This window comes from Talpa europaea (assembly GCF_964194135.1).
Source record: "Talpa europaea genome assembly, chromosome: 7".
NCBI classification, from domain to species: Eukaryota; Metazoa; Chordata; class Mammalia; order Eulipotyphla; family Talpidae; genus Talpa; species Talpa europaea.
The window spans coordinates 24,768,360-24,784,324 of record NC_140074.1 but is presented as its reverse complement, the minus strand read 5'-3'; the positions used below and the strand labels follow the sequence as shown (position 1 = coordinate 24,784,324).

Below are 15,965 nucleotides of genomic sequence, written 5' to 3'. Positions count from 1 at the left end.
ACAGTAGGGCAGGCGTCGTTGCAAGTGTCACACAAGAACAATCCAGTGCCTTCATGAAGTGGTGCGACCCTTCAGTTAGCGAAAATTGGTAAATATTTGCTATTCAGAATTTTTTCCCCTTGTGGCTATAGCTTTAAAATTAAATTAGGAAAAAATCAGTGATGAAATAATATAGAAAATTTCTTTCAAGGAATACATTTTAAAGAAAAAACTCATACTGTTTTATTTACATTTAAATCTAAAAGAACCTGTTTATTTTTCTAATTTAAATTTGACATTCAGGTTCTCTTAATGGATTTTTTATTCAGATGATATTTGATTTACTTTTATTAATATCAGTTTTAATGCATAGTGTTTTCAAGATAGGCATTTAAATTCTATTGTACAGTGAAAATATTAATGTGAGAGCAATTTAACTATTCTATAGGTTTACTTTATTCCTCAATTATGTAAAAAGAGAATTCTTGAAATTGAAAAATTTGCCAACAATATATAAATGCCAGTAACCTAACCATATGAAACCCTTGAAATTGTTCATATTTTTCAAATTGTTCTTACATAGTTTTAAGTAATTTGCAAGTGATTTTAAAACAATTTTTAAATTCTTAATGATTATTTTCTATAACTCAATTCATAGTTTGACTCATTTAAATTATTGCCAGAGAATTGAGCAATTTTTTTTGACCTCTACATAACTAAGATCGTCAATTGTGAAATTTGTGGAAACTGCCCAGTAGTTTGTTACTGCGAAGGTCCAACAGAAGAACCTATGTTTAGTCTATCCCCTTGTATTTTTTAGGTATTTACTAAGGGAACTAAAAGATTATATAAGAATTAATTTTATTATGGCTACACTGTGGTGGTCATCACCTGCAGCTAGTTTCTGTCTTGTAAGCACTGTAGTGTGACCAAATGCAATTTGTTTATACTGACAACAGTGCTGTCACATTACTGCTTACCTGCCATGTGTCTCAATAAATCTATCTTCTTTTTTAAAGAGGCTCTCAAGATTCTCTTTATCATCTTTCCTTTTTGTCATTTAAAATGTCATAAATATTTCTCTCCCACTTTGCTTCATTATTATCTAACACTTTTGAAGTAACGAAGTTCTGTGGTATATATATGAGAGGCCTAGGACAAACTGCATTCAATATATTTTGAACATTTTTACAAGGTTCCTTTTCTGTCCAATGTATTTTACTGCTGATCACTTTCAATTAGTTTACTGGGAAGGATTAATTTTTCCCTATTGTATTGATTGAATTTAGGAGGACATTTCCAAAGGAATATGTGAGAATGTAGTATTAATAATCAGAAAACATTATGCAACAAAATTTTATAGGATACTTTGATATTTTGAAGGTGAATTTCATAGCTTATTTGCTCCATGTTTTTGTTAATCATCTGCCATACTGCTTATTTATAAAAGTAACTTCTTTCATACTTGTTTTTGTTAATTTCTTTTTATCTTTTTCCAGTATGATAGTAACATTTATTTTAAACATATGTTTATACATATGTAAATGATAAAGTATCAATATTATAAAAACTATTAAGCTGCCACATTTAGGTGGGGTTTAATGTAGTACTACTATGTAGTAATGACACTGTGTATAGAACCGTAAGTATGCATACATTATATATATTAAATTATGTAATATTTTATAGTTAGAGGATACTTTCACATCTGTTGTCTCACTTAGACATTCGAGTTCTAACTGGGGCTGTCATTTATCAATCCCAAAAGTGAGTGGTTATTTGATCTTCAGCTTCAGTTTATAAATGTGTCACCTGTTTTTTTACAAATAGCATTGTTATTAGAAAATAATAAGAAATAGTGTTCCTAAGGAAGATAACAAAATTGCAAAACTTTTTATTCAAATTATCCATATAAAATATAGGATACCAAGATTGAAATTTATTCATATATTGATTTTGCCACATACCAGCCAGCATCTTTACTATTTTGCGTTTATTGTAAATTCTCTAATTGCTTATCTCTCAGATTTTCAAGCTTTATTGCAAAATGTTATTTTTTAGTTTCATCTCAAACTTGTGTATTCAATCCTGTTGTAAACTTGATGGTTGTCCAACAGATGCTCGCTCAGTTCTTGATTAATATAGTTTTCTAGTTGTCTCATTATAATAGTAGGACTGAAGATAGCAGTGTTTCCTTTTCCAACATTGGTTTTAGTGCCTTGAGATGTTTTACCTAATTTATTGCAATCTAAGAATGTTTATTCAAAATTTACAGTCAGAGAGCAGTGAAATTAAAAAAAAAGTTATAGATTTTTTTCTTGACCTAAGAAATGTAACTTTATTCCTTATAACATTTCTGTTGTTGTGTTGCCTTTCATTTGGTATGACTTTTTATATCAAATTGAATAAGCCATTAGCTTTTAGTCTGTAGGAATGTAGATCCATAGATATTTCCCATTAGACAAAAGAAAATCTATAAAAGTGATATCCCCTGGGGCTCGGTCTTCCTAGCTGACCTAATGGTCTAAAACACCGCTCTGCTGTACCCTTATGGGAAAGAACTATGTTGAATAGTTCCCTTAATATCCAGAAGTATTAATTGGAGAGCTGCACACATTCTCTCAGATAACTTTAGCTTTTGGACTACACCACATATTTAAATCAAATATTCTGATTCAGGGAATTAATTTTATAAATCTTATATTGTTGAAACTATTACTGACCAAAATTATAAACCTTGTAACCTTTAGAGTTTATTGAAATAATAAGACATACTATATATACTTAGGTAGCCATGTTGTTTTAGTAAGTTTATTTTTTTTAAGAACTTCTCTTTAAATAAACCTTTACTGTTGGTGGTTGCACAAACTCATTGAATTGTATGCTTTAAAATGGTGAATTATAAGGTGTCTGAACCATATTGCAATATAGCTATTTAAGAAGATTTCCACTGCACAAGGTGTTTTCCTAGGTACAAAGTAATACAAAGTAATAGACCTTCAATTTATATTGATAATTTGTTTTTTTAATTGTGAATCTTAATAAATATTTAAAGTTTTAGGAGTATGAAATCACATGTGAGTTGTTAAAAACAATTTGTGTTCTTAATAATTATAATGCATATTTTTGGAGAAACTTCAAAAACTACAGGTAAGAGAAAGACAGTTACAAAATGTGTGGATCTTTTCATACTCATGTAATCTACTATGTATTCTATCCCTAAGCTTTCACTACACTTAACTACTTCCTCTGCATCCATACTTTTGCTGCCGGCTTTCATTAGTAATAAATAGTTTTTCCTTACCATCTTAGGAAAGCAACGAGATGTAAAACTACCTTCTTGTAACAGTAGTTTAGTGAAAGAATTGGTTTTCCCTTCCCCCTATAGACATGAAGGTGAGTAATAACATCATTATAGAAAAAGAAATACAACAAATCTATGGTAGAGTACCCTTTTAAGTACAATCAACTTGGAATTTTATTGTAAAAATTTGCTTTAAAACATATTGGATTTATAGAGAAAATGCAATCTTTGATAAATAATGTGTGGCATTGGACCTCAGGTTGATGTACTATTTTTCTGTCTTTTAAAAGACTTTTGTTATCAAATTTAGCATTAACTTCTAACAGTCAAAATTGTTCACAACATGGTTTAAAGATAACTTTAGTATCAGGGTTTGATTTTTTTTTTTTTTGGTAAATATTAAGACCTAAGTACAAAATGAGGGCTGTATTGTGGATTAAGTGAAATATCTCAAGGCTGTACTGTTCTGATAACTGAACCTGAAGTGACCTTTCTCAGACACAATTACAGAGCTGTATGTTTTTCCTTTAATTTCATCAGGGGTTTAATTAGTATACAAATAAAACTTCCCTTATCTTCCTTTCTACCTAATTGGCTTGTCTTCGCTTATATATGAAGTATGTGAAAGTGGGCTGTAATTAGGGTGACCGTGTTAACCTTTTTTCCTCAAATGTACTGTTGCCTAAAGGCCTCAAGGCCTAAAAACAGTGCTTTGGATTATTGCTTTGCAATCACTATGGCTGTCCCATAGGTTTTCTCATGAGCAGAAGGGCTTTGGGTGCTGCAGGTTCCCACTGCTTAACAGGATCTTCATTCTTCTCCCCACTAAATGTTTATTGATTATCTCGCTGTTCCAGGCTCAGCCTCCAACAACTTAATATCAGGTGACAGTCAGGAGAGTTCTCCAAGTAATTAGAGTTGAGCATTGGGGGAACAATTAGGAGCAGAGTTATTAAACTTGATTTATCCTATTCTCTCCTGAACAGTTTCTTGGATATCAGAACATCACACTTTCACAATCTACCCTGGTTGAGAAATTAGTGGCTAACCTGCTGCTTATCATTGTTGCCTTGCTGCCTGGAGGCACACCCTCTTGGTTTCAGTCATTCGCTTGGAAATATTAGAGTCCATAAAGTTTATCATGGGTTTTAATTAGATAAATATGAACAGGAGAAAAGAAAAGCTGAATTTAAAATAATTTATATATACTATTGCATAGTATATAAGTACATATGTTTATATACTTGTCAATATACTTCTCTTTCTTTAAACTTCAGTGTTGCATTTTTAAAATTTCTACTTTGTTATCAAGAACAAAAAATGAATATTAGGGAAAAGACATATTATTGAATAGCTTTTTTCATGTCTTTGTGTTTTGCATCCATCTCTATGAACCTTAGAGCCCACTGATGCATATGGATACCATGGCAATGTCCTTCAACTTTTAAAATGAGAATTCTGTGTCTATAAGTTATGTAACTATGATTATTTTTTCCCAAAACTTCTCATTTTTATATTAACAAACTGTTGATATAAAAGCTACCTATGCCACTTTTTTTAATACTACTTTTTGTTTCTTTTCTGTAATTTTCTTCTTAGAACCGGTTATTTGGCTATGCTCCAAAAATAGTGCAAGCTTTAAGATAGTGTGGTGACTCCCTGCCATTGCTTCTGAGAAATGAAAATAAAAGCCAATGCAAGCAAGAAGTTTTAGATATGTAGTAGAAATACTAATTCTTTGAGTTATATCTTCTTTGAAAGGATATCATAGAATTGCTGAGTAGCCAAGTATAGTTTTATAATGATTCCAAGGTCATGGGTTCTCTCAGATTGAACCAGGCAGCTTCAGTCTGCACAAAGTTGAAGGCAATATCCTGAACCCCCAAGCAAATAAGCACCTCTAGTCATAAGAGTTATGGAGCAAGAGAATTTGAATGGATTGCTACACATACACTATTTCTTTTTTTTTTTTTTAAGATTTATTTATTTATGCATACAAGAACTGGGGTATAGGCCAGAGGTGTGTGTGTGGGGGGGGTGAGAGTTTTCAGAGTGGGGAACAGAACAGGTGGGTCTACTGAAATACACTGCTGCAGGGAGCAGTGGGAGAAACAGGAGAGGTCTACTGCACCATGTAGGTCACCTCCCTGGCCTGGGATTGAACTTGCCTTGCAGTGGCTGCAGATAGCTTCATAGTGCTGTGTCTTAACCCCTTGCACCACCAGGGCGGCCCCCACATCTACTATTTCTGTTGGAAAAATAATTTAAGATTTATGTGTAAATCGTAGTGGATCATTAGTTTTATCTTCATATCTGAAACATATACTTTACTACCTGAAATGTATCAGAAATATTGGCTTTAAAAGGACTAAAATGGGGTTTACTTTATCAGATAATCTAAGAATACTTCAATAACTTTAGATATCTTAACATTGGCACAAAATAAGTAGATTAAACATGACTTAAAAATCTGTTCCATATATGTGTGTGTGTGTCTCACACACACACACACACATATGTTGGTTTGAATCAGTGACTCTCTCCTTAATGGGAGGTTCTTGAAGATCTGTTAATACTAAATATTTAAAATAAATTATAACATCTAGTAAGTAATCCCAGTTTGTTTATTTTTTATTTTTGGGCTTATATTTGTTTGACAGCAACTTGGCTATTTAAAAAGTGAAATACTGCATTTAAAAACATTAAACATTTTTAAATAAATGGTTTGACTGATGAATGCTTTCAGTTCACTAGCATTTAGAGTGAATTAATTGGTTTAGCTCCTTGCAAGCAGCTTGAGGTAGCTTTTTATGCTACCTATTGTGCATGCATAAAAAATACTATTAAAAGAGTTTTGAACATGAAATTACAGCATTTTTGTTTTTCTTTACTGACTATTTGAAACATAGTTATGGATATTAATGTGTGGCTAAACTCTGAGCAAAAAGAAAAATATATTATGCATATGCAATCAATTATTTAACTTCCTGTCCAACAAAATTAATTGGAGAAATTTTTGATAAGCTCATTCTACAAATTTTATAGGCAAAGAAAGGATTGAGCAGACTTTTAGGGCTCAGAGATCTTCTGATCCCTATATTATTATATATCCTAGAATTTTAAGTGAGTTTTAGTACACTTGCATATTGAAAGTTTTGAGCTAAGTGACTATTTTAGATTAGAAACAAACAGCATATATCAATCCACAGATTTTATACTTTTGTGACTAGGGCAGTATTTATGGAACACAAATAATTCTGAATGCAAGTATTAGTCATAACCTCTGCTAGTTGAACCATGTTGAGCATATCTGTATTACTCTCCTTGATATGGAAGTTATTTATGGAAAGTAGGTGAATTTTATTTTGGAATCCAGTGTGTTGGTTCTCTGCGATGTCTACAGCAACCTATTACAGATATATTTATAAAGAAAGTAGTGGTACTTTTTATATGAGGCTCCTTTTTCTTTTGTTAGGTATCCTAATCCTCTGTCTTCTCAATCACATACACACTTTGAGCATATGATGGTTCTTATTTTAAGTAGACTCTAAATTTCATGTGTCCCCACTGAACTCTTTATTTTTTATCATTAAACGAAAATGCAATTTGAGGCTTTTGTAGTAAGATCTTTTAGTAAGACTGAAATATATGTGCCTTGCAGTATTAAAAAATAAGTTGTATTTTGTAGCTAAACATTTTTCAAAATCTTATTAATTCTATCATTTCTAATTAGTAAGTATGTAAAAATTTTTTGCAGAAAATTTGTTAAACCTTGAAGTGTAATAACCCAACTCTACTTCTCAGTCAGTCTGTATCCTTCTTTGTTTAATAGCCTATGGCATAAATTGAAGTTAATTATCAGGGCTGACAAGTAACTCTGTTTTCTGTCTGCTTGCAGAGTCTCTCCGAGGCAAAGATGGAGCTGAGAAGAAAAGATCAATCTCTGCGTCAGCTCAATAGACATCTTACCCAGCTGGAGCAGGACAAGCGTCGACTGGAAGAGAACATCCATGATGCAGAGAGTGCCCTCCGCATGGCAGCCAAGTGAGCATTTGGACCTTGGGGAGATCACTTAAAACAGACAAAAGATCAATTCTTACTTTCATGCTCTGGGTTTTAGCCCTGGATAATACAGTGTTAGAAAACAAAAGTACAGCTGCCTCTCTTTGAAATTCTCTGATATATCCTCAGAAAAGAAAACTCTTAACTCAACATACTAAATGTATATTTTATTGCAAAACCTCACAGAAATATAAGTTTGTGCATACCCTCTCATTATGTGTATTTTGGGCTCTATTGTAAAGTTACGTGTTTGAAATCATGTTTTCATTAATATGAACTATAAGGTCTCCATTTAAAAGTTTTGCATAGTAGCTTCTATTACATATTCCTAATTCCCTCTTTTCCCCCACCCACTTCTGCTCTATAATATTTTAATATACTAATATTATGAGTAATATTTACTAAAGATACGGTATTACAAAATAAACTTGCATATCATAACATTTTTTTAAATGCAGTAAAACATGTTGATCATGTAAAATTCATTTAATTTTATAAACTGTATATTCTATTATGTTAAATAGAAAGAATATATAGTTTGCAGAATGGGAAACTATGTAAATATGATGATAGTATTTTTCCTTTTGCCAGGTAATCAAGTTGACATACACTGTGAAGTTCAAATTGAACAGTACTCTTGGGTATTTTTATTTGTTCCTCACATCAAATTTCATGAAATACTTTTAGACAGACCTTTGTATAACAGCATAGCTTAAAGAGAATCTATTTATGGATTAGAGAAACACCTAATGTTAATAAACTCAGTGTTTTTTAAATTTAAAATTCCGGACTCCTATACTTGCAACATGTATGTGTATATATGTTTAAATTTTTTTTTTTGAGACAAACTCTCTTGTAAGTATAAAATACCATACTATGTGAATGTAGTCTGTAACCTGAATTACAGAATGGGAAATCTGCAATTTAGGATATTCACAGCTTTGCCAGTGAGCTTGGGAAATTATTTAGCATACTGAAAAAATAAGTTTATATAGACCAAAATATTGGTATGTTTGAATGTCCACTAATGATTTTTTAAAAACCGTAAAGTTATATAATACTCACCTCTGTCTTGTGTCTTATAGCTCCGAAAATTTCTTTTTTTTTTTTTTTTTAAGATTTATTTTTATTTTTTATTTTATTTATACAAGCACTGGGTACAGTCAGAAGCGTGGGAGGGCGAGAGAATTCACCAGAGCCAGAGCGGGGAGCAGAGCAGGCAGAAGGACCGAAGTACACTGCTGAGGGGTAGCTCCGAAAATTTCTGAACTTAATGAACATAGATATCAAACATCCAGATTCACATTGTGTCTTCAAAACATTGTTTTGAAGGAAATTGTCCTGTGTCCTGTGTCCACAGATGGACACATGGTTATATGACACTGAAGAGAGGTAACTTGAGATTTGAAGAACTAGTACATTATTTACAGTTTTCAATTTATAATTTGCCATTAATTTTTATCTTCAGCATTTTCCTTTGAACTTTTTATTTCACTACTAAGTCTAAATTCAAGATACAAAGCTGATAGAAGAAAATAGTAACTACATACTTCTGGTCAAGGTCATAGAGGTTCTTTTGTGCAATATTGTAGCACAAAGCCTATGTAGGAAAAAAAATATCTTGCGTAGTATGGCCATTTATAATATACCCACCATTAAAATTTTAAGTCTTTTATATTAGAAACCAAAATGATAAGTTTAACTTTCTCAGCATGTCTTATCAATGTAATCATGACTTTTTCCCCTGCTCTTTTTTAACTTTGAGATATACTTAAGATTCTCCCTTGCCCCCCACCATCTAATCTATGGAAGGCAATATAAGAGGAAATAGTGGAGTAATGGTTAAATTGTAGAAATTTGACAGTGTAAAATATGGTTAGGTTTTACACTTTTAGAAATATAATGATAAAAAACCTTATTTTCAATAAGAGACTATACTAAAAGGTATAACAGCATAGTAAGGTTTGGACTTTACTAATACTTAATCTTTATTTTTTTCTAGAGACAAAGAATGTGTTGCTAATCATATGAGAACAGTAGAAAATATGCTTCATAAGGTAATGAAATTTTTCTTCAATATTGTTCAAGTTATGGCACTGTTCTCATTATTTTTGTTAACTGCAAAGTACTTTAATTCATTTTGTAACTTTATTTAAAAATAAACAAAAAGATCCTAAAAATTTGTATTATGTAGCCTATATTTGCATAACTTTTCTCAAAAATCATTCTTTGCACTAGATGAAACTTTGAAAGTAATGGTTCCTCAAACTGGTATAAATGTACTTGAATTATTTGTGGTCTTTGCTGACTGAACCAGAGGTTATTAAGATTCTTCCATGTCTCATAATGATAAAATATTTGACCACACTGTCTAACCTCTTACCACTTTTAAATCTGCTATCCTTTGTGTGTGTTTGTGTATACAGACAAAATGTATTATATCTGACAGTATTCAAACTTAGTTTTTAAATAGTAATTTATCTTCTTATAAGAATGTGTTCTTAAAGTAGAAATTTAATGTATTTAATGTTTATTATGTTCAAATTTGAGTGCTTCTGTATGATGAATTGTTTTTTAATTTGAAGTGATGAGCAGCATAATTATGTATTATGATATTACTAAAATCTTTATAATATATGCACATATTAAGGAACTTTGTTTTGGGTTTTTTCCCCAATATGTTTATTGAGGTAAGCCACAAAATTGGTTTACATTGTATCTGCTTCGGATGTTAGAGGTTCAAATGTATGTTTTCCCATCCTTCCTACCACCAGCACCCCAGTAATTCTCCTTCATGTTCAATTGGGCCCTTTTCCTCGCCACTCCCACCCCTCCAATAGCCAGTTTCCCCTTCTGAATGCCTCAGTTTTGCAGTCAGGTGTCTTGAGTAAAACTTTACTATATTAATCATCTCTGTATTTTGTTAGAACTCTAAATTCAAAAATATATTCATTACTCCAATTATTGTAAATATAGAAATATTTTTATGTTTCTGCTACTGTCTAATAGGTAATTTGTTGGAAATATAAATACCCGATAATTTAAAAATATATGGGACTTATGAATGAATCATATTTAGAATAGGTGTGTGAATAAATTTTAAATAATATAGCCATAAATCAGATTACCCAAAACTAACCCTTTCAAGAAAATTTTAAACATTAGCAAACTAATATTTAATACATGCTAATATTTTAGACATTTTGGATCCCTTGTTTTAGATACTGAAATTGACTAACATTTCATTTCCTATCAATGTAAGCATTTTGACAAAACATTTTATTTTATGAATACTATTTTTAAGGTATGATTTGTTTGAAACTATCATTTCCCTCCCCCCCTTTTAAAAAGGTTAAGTCAGTATAGTTTAAGTACAGTCCCATCTACTTCATATATGCTGGAAATCTGAATTCAGATTAGTAGGAAAACATATATTTGATTAGACTTTTTTGTGCTTAGTGAAATTTTGGACAGAAGAAATCTGTTATGTCATGTGTATTACATACCTTATTATTCACTTAAATTGCCTTTAAAATGCATGTATGAAATTGTTAATCTTCCCAGCTGGAGGGAAAAATAATGTTGGATAGCAGCTGTCTTGGGAACTGGACTTTGACTTTAGGGAAAACCCTCATTAATATAAAGTAAGTTATTTGTAGACATTTCTTTTAGTGCATTTTAAAACAACGCAAACTGAATATATTTGTTTTCAGGAACAGTAAACAAATTATGTATTTTAGGTATTTGTAAGTTTTGGTACATGGCATATTATGTTCAACCTTATAATCCTCAAGTTGCATGACACAAGGGATTGACTAGATATATTTTTAAATTTCATTTGGGAATGATAAAAGTTTTTATTATGGAAGACTAGTCATTTTTATTTGAAAGCGTATTTATCTTTTCTTTTTTTTCTTTTTCTTTATTTATTTTTAAAATAAATTTTATTTTATATTTATCTTTTCAAAGAGTCAAATTTTAGCTTAATTACATTTACATTTAAATATATAATTTTTTAAAAAAAGATTTATTTATTTATACATACAATAACTGGGATACAGGCCAGAGGTGCGGGAGGGTGAGAGGACTCACCAGAGACAGAGTGGGGAACTGAACAGGCAGACTGACTGAAGTACACTGCTGAGGGGACCAGTGGGCGAGTCAGGAGAGATCTGCTGCACCATGTGGGTAGCTCCCTGGCCTGAGGATTGAACTTGTGCTGCAGTGGCTGCTGATAGCTTCATAGGTTGTGTCTTAACCCCTTGTGCCACCAGGGAGGCCCCAATATATAATTTTTAATGTAGGTTAAAAGTGAACTTTTTATTAAGGTTTTGGAGGTTAATTTTAGGCTTTTGGGATTAAGGAAAATAAGAACAAGGGAAAACAAAATCATCACAACTCTTCATTGGGTGCATTTTTTGTAAGCACACCTCTATTTAGTTTAATTCTCAATTGTATATGCATTTTGAAAAAATATAACTTGAATTAAAAAAATCACTATATTAATCATTTTGAGATGTACAGTTCAGTGACATTCATTACATCTCAACAATGTGCAACCACCACAGCTATCTAATTTCAGAATATTTTTAATTGCCCCCAAAGCCATTAAGCAGGCGTTCCCTTTATCACCTTATCCCATTCTGTGAGTTGCCTTTTAACTTTCCTGACAGTATCTTTTGAAGAACAAAATTCTAAAATTTTGATGTTCAGTTTTTACTTTTGTTGTTCATGTGTTTGATATCATATCTAAAACACATAGATTTAATAATATATATAACATTTAAAATGCATCCAAAGTAATGAACATAATATTGGCCCTCATATTTCACTCAACGAATTTCATAGTTGTAGCTCTTTGTTCCATACTGAGTTAATTTTTGGATATGGTATGATGTAAAATCCAACTTTGTTCTTTTACATGGCTATCCTGTTATCCCAGCACCATTTAGTCTTTCCCCTCATTCAGCAATCTTGGTACCATTGTTGAAGATGTATGGATTTATTTCTGGACTTTGATTCTATTCCTTTGATGTATATGTCTATCTTACATCATTATCACACAGTTTTGATTACTGGAGGTTTCTAGTAAATTTTGAAGTCAAGAATTTTTATTTATTTATTTATTTATTTTTGAGAAAAGGGAAGGAGGTGGCCCTTCCTTTATTTTTTTTAATATTTTATTTTATATAATTCTTACATCATATTTCATCTTTGTACAACGTATGCATTTTCATTTTGGTTATATTCCCCATACAATTGCACCCCCCCCTTATTTTGACTCTAGTTCTTCCTCTTCCAACCCCTTCCTCCCCCCCCCCGTAGTGAAGTCAAGAATTTTGATTTTTCCTAGATTGTTTTGCCCTTTCAATAGCGTTGTAATTCCACACAAATTTAGTAGCAACTTTTCTGTTTCTGAAGAAAAAGGCAAGTAGAATTTTGATAGCAATTACAGTGGATATATAGATCAGTTTGGGGAGTATTGCCATCTTAATATTTTAAGTTTTACAATCCGTGAACATGGGAGACCTTCCATGTACTTAGATCTTTAATTTCTTTCAATGTTTTATTCTCTTTAGTGTGCACATTTTCTATCTTTTTGCTTAAATTTGTTCCTAAGTGCTTTATTTTCTTAATTCATGAGATTATTTTCTTAATTTCATTTCCTGAAGTTCTTTTCTGTTTCTATTTTTTTTTTTTAATTTTTCTTGTTATGAAAGGGTTTGGGCCTTATAAAACTTTTTCTGCATCAATAAAGATGAATGTATTTTAAAAACCTTCATTCTATTTATGTTGTGTATTTCATAGATTGATAGCTGAACTATCCTTTCATTCCTATTGTAAATAACAGTTGAGTATAGTGTATAATCTTTTAAATATGCTGCTGAGCTTTGTTTGAATATTTTTTCTTGAGAATTTTTACATCTGTATTCACGAGGGATATTGGTTTACAATTTTCTTGTGATGTCATTATTTGGCTTTAGTGTAAGAGTAATATGTCATAGAATGAGTTAGACAATCTCCTCTTCACTTCAGTTTTTTGGGACGGTTTGAGTAGTACTGGTGATAATTGTCTAAAAAGTTGGTAGAATTCAGCAATGAAGCTATCCTGTCATAGGCTTTTCTTATTGGAAATTTTTTTTTATTACAGATTTAATCTCTTTCCTTGAATAGAGCTATTCAGATTTTATGTTTGGTTTTTAGTCAGTTTTGATATATCCAGTGTTTCTAGAAATTTGTCTATTTCATGTAGGTTATCTAATTTGTTGACATATAACTTCATTTTCTTAGAATTGTTTTTATTTCTGTAAGATTGGTAGTAATGTGTGTACTGTTGATCCTGATTTTAGTAATTTATTAATCTTTTTTTTCTTGATAAGTTTAGTTTGTCAATTTTGATGATCTTTTCAAGAATTTAATTTGGTTTTTTGATTTGCTCTATTGTTTTTCTATTCTCTACTTCATTATTTCTGCTCTAATCTTTATTATCTCCATCCTTCTGTTTGCTTTGGATTTAGTTTATTCTCTTTTTATCTACTTTATTAGGACTGAAGATTAAGGTATTGATTTAAGATTTTTCTTCTTTTTAAATGTAGACATTTTCAACTATAAATTGCAATGTGAGTACTGCTTTCGCTGCACCTCATAAATTTTAGTAGGCTATTATTTTGTTTTCATCTATCTCAAAGTATTTTTAATGTCCCCGTGATTTTTGCTCTGTTCATTGCTTGTGTGTTTAATTCCCAAAATATTTGGACATTTTCCAGATATCTTCTGCTGTTGACTTCTAAAGGAACTCTGTGTGGTTTGATATAGATATTTTGCTTCCAATTCTTTTATAGTTTTTAAAGTTAGATGATCAAGAACACAGTCTTCTTGGTGAATGTAACATGGAAGTAATGTGTACTCTGCTATTGTGTAAAATATTTTGTTTATATCTCTTATGTCTAGTTGGCTTACAACTAATATTGTTCATGCTTTCTAATTCTCAGCTTATCCTTCATGTAGTTCTATGCATTTATGAAGTGAGATTTTGAAGTCTCCTTGAATTATTTCTCCTTTCAATATTGTCAGCTTTTTGCTTCATATATTTTGGGATTCTGCTGTTAGGTGCAAACAAGAACTGGGGTGTAGGCCAGAGGTGCGAGGGGTGAGAGAATTCAGAGACAGAGACCAGAGACAGTGGGGAGCAGAACAGGCAGATCTACTGCGATACACTGCTGAGGGGAGAAGCAGGCGAGGCAGGAAAGGTCTGCTGTGCCAGGTGGGTTAGCTTCCTAACTGGGAATTGAACTCAGGCCATGGTGGCTGGCTATAGCTTTGATAGATTGATAGTGCTGAGACTTAACCCGTGCGCCACCAGGGAGGCCCAGGTTTTCTTTATTTCTTCATCTGAATTTGAGTTATTGTCTCGTGAACTTTCATGTCTGGCTAAAAAACCCCTTTGGCATTTATTTTGGGATAGGAATATTGGTAATAAATACCCTTAGTTTTTTTCTGTCTTGGAGTGACTTAATTTTTTCTTTCTTTTTCACAAATATTTTCATAGGATATAGATTTCTTGATTGACAGTTTTTGTTTTCAGCTCTTTGAATATGTCAATTCCAGGATTTCTGGAATTTTTATACCTTGTATCTGTTTAATTATATTTTCTGTTTTGAAAAATATTATTCTCATGTTTTCCTTTGGTTCTTTATACCTGGTTTCCTTTAACTCTTTAAGCATTTTTAAAACAATTGATTTATGTTGTCTGATAAATCAAATGTCAAGGCTTCCTCAAGAAAATTTGTTTTTCTTACATATGGCTCATATTTTCTTATTTCTTTGCACACTTCATAATTTTCTGTTGAAAAGTAGACATTTTGAATAGCACAGTATGGCACAATCTAACTTTGGAAGTCAGATTCTCTCCTATACTTCATGTTGGTTGTTGCTACTTGCTCTAATTTCTTTCTTAGTAAGTTTTTAAAAATGTGTTATTTGTCATATGTGGTCAGAGAAATCTCTGTTCTGTTAACTTAATGGTATAATAGCATTTCAACAGATGCTAAATATAGAAATTCAGGTGTTTTTTTTTCTTGGGTAAAATGTACCAGTTTATTTCTTACCTTTGTAGTGTAACTGACTCTTTTTTCTCTGCATTTTTGCTAAAATCACTCCCTAAACAAATAAACTTTCACTTTCCTCTTATCTCTACTATAGTATACTTCTAAAATTAATGATAGTGTAGACTCTCAGGAATAGAATTTTTTAAAAATTAAGAATGTCTCCAAACATACTCGTCTTTTTATTGTATTGAAAAAAAATTGAAAGTATTATAATAATTGTAATTAAAATAAGCTTTCAGGTAATGACTGGATTGAGTAATGTCTGTATTATTTAGGGTTTGACAGATGAAAATTAAATATTTATTAGGTACTAACAAGTGCTTAACTGAGAGATGTCTTGTTTTACTCGCTGGGGGTGAATGAAGTAGGCTTAGGGAAAACTGGACTATAGAAAGATTATGAGCTTTTCTGTATTCATCTTTTTGTTGTTGTTGATTTAGCACAACAGTTGGTTTCTTGAAGCTTTCAGGGATCGCTTGAGTCCTATAAGTTTGAAAGGATTAACTCAAGTG

The 15,965-nt window shown here is 31.4% G+C and overlaps 1 protein-coding gene across 3 annotated transcripts in view; it reads left to right on the top strand.

Moving 5' to 3' along the window:
* CCDC171 (coiled-coil domain containing 171) overlaps positions 1 to 15,965 on the top strand; it is a gene marked incomplete at both ends in the record, with an annotated part of 235,424 nt that overhangs the window by 141,887 nt on the left and 77,572 nt on the right. For all 3 annotated transcript variants that reach the window (XM_084237472.1, XM_084237471.1, XM_084237473.1), the window contains 2 exons: positions 7,182 to 7,327; positions 9,348 to 9,402. In XM_084237472.1, coding sequence (XP_084093598.1) covers positions 7,182 to 7,327; positions 9,348 to 9,402 — 201 coding nt within the window. The remainder of the gene's footprint in view (positions 1 to 7,181; positions 7,328 to 9,347; positions 9,403 to 15,965) is intronic.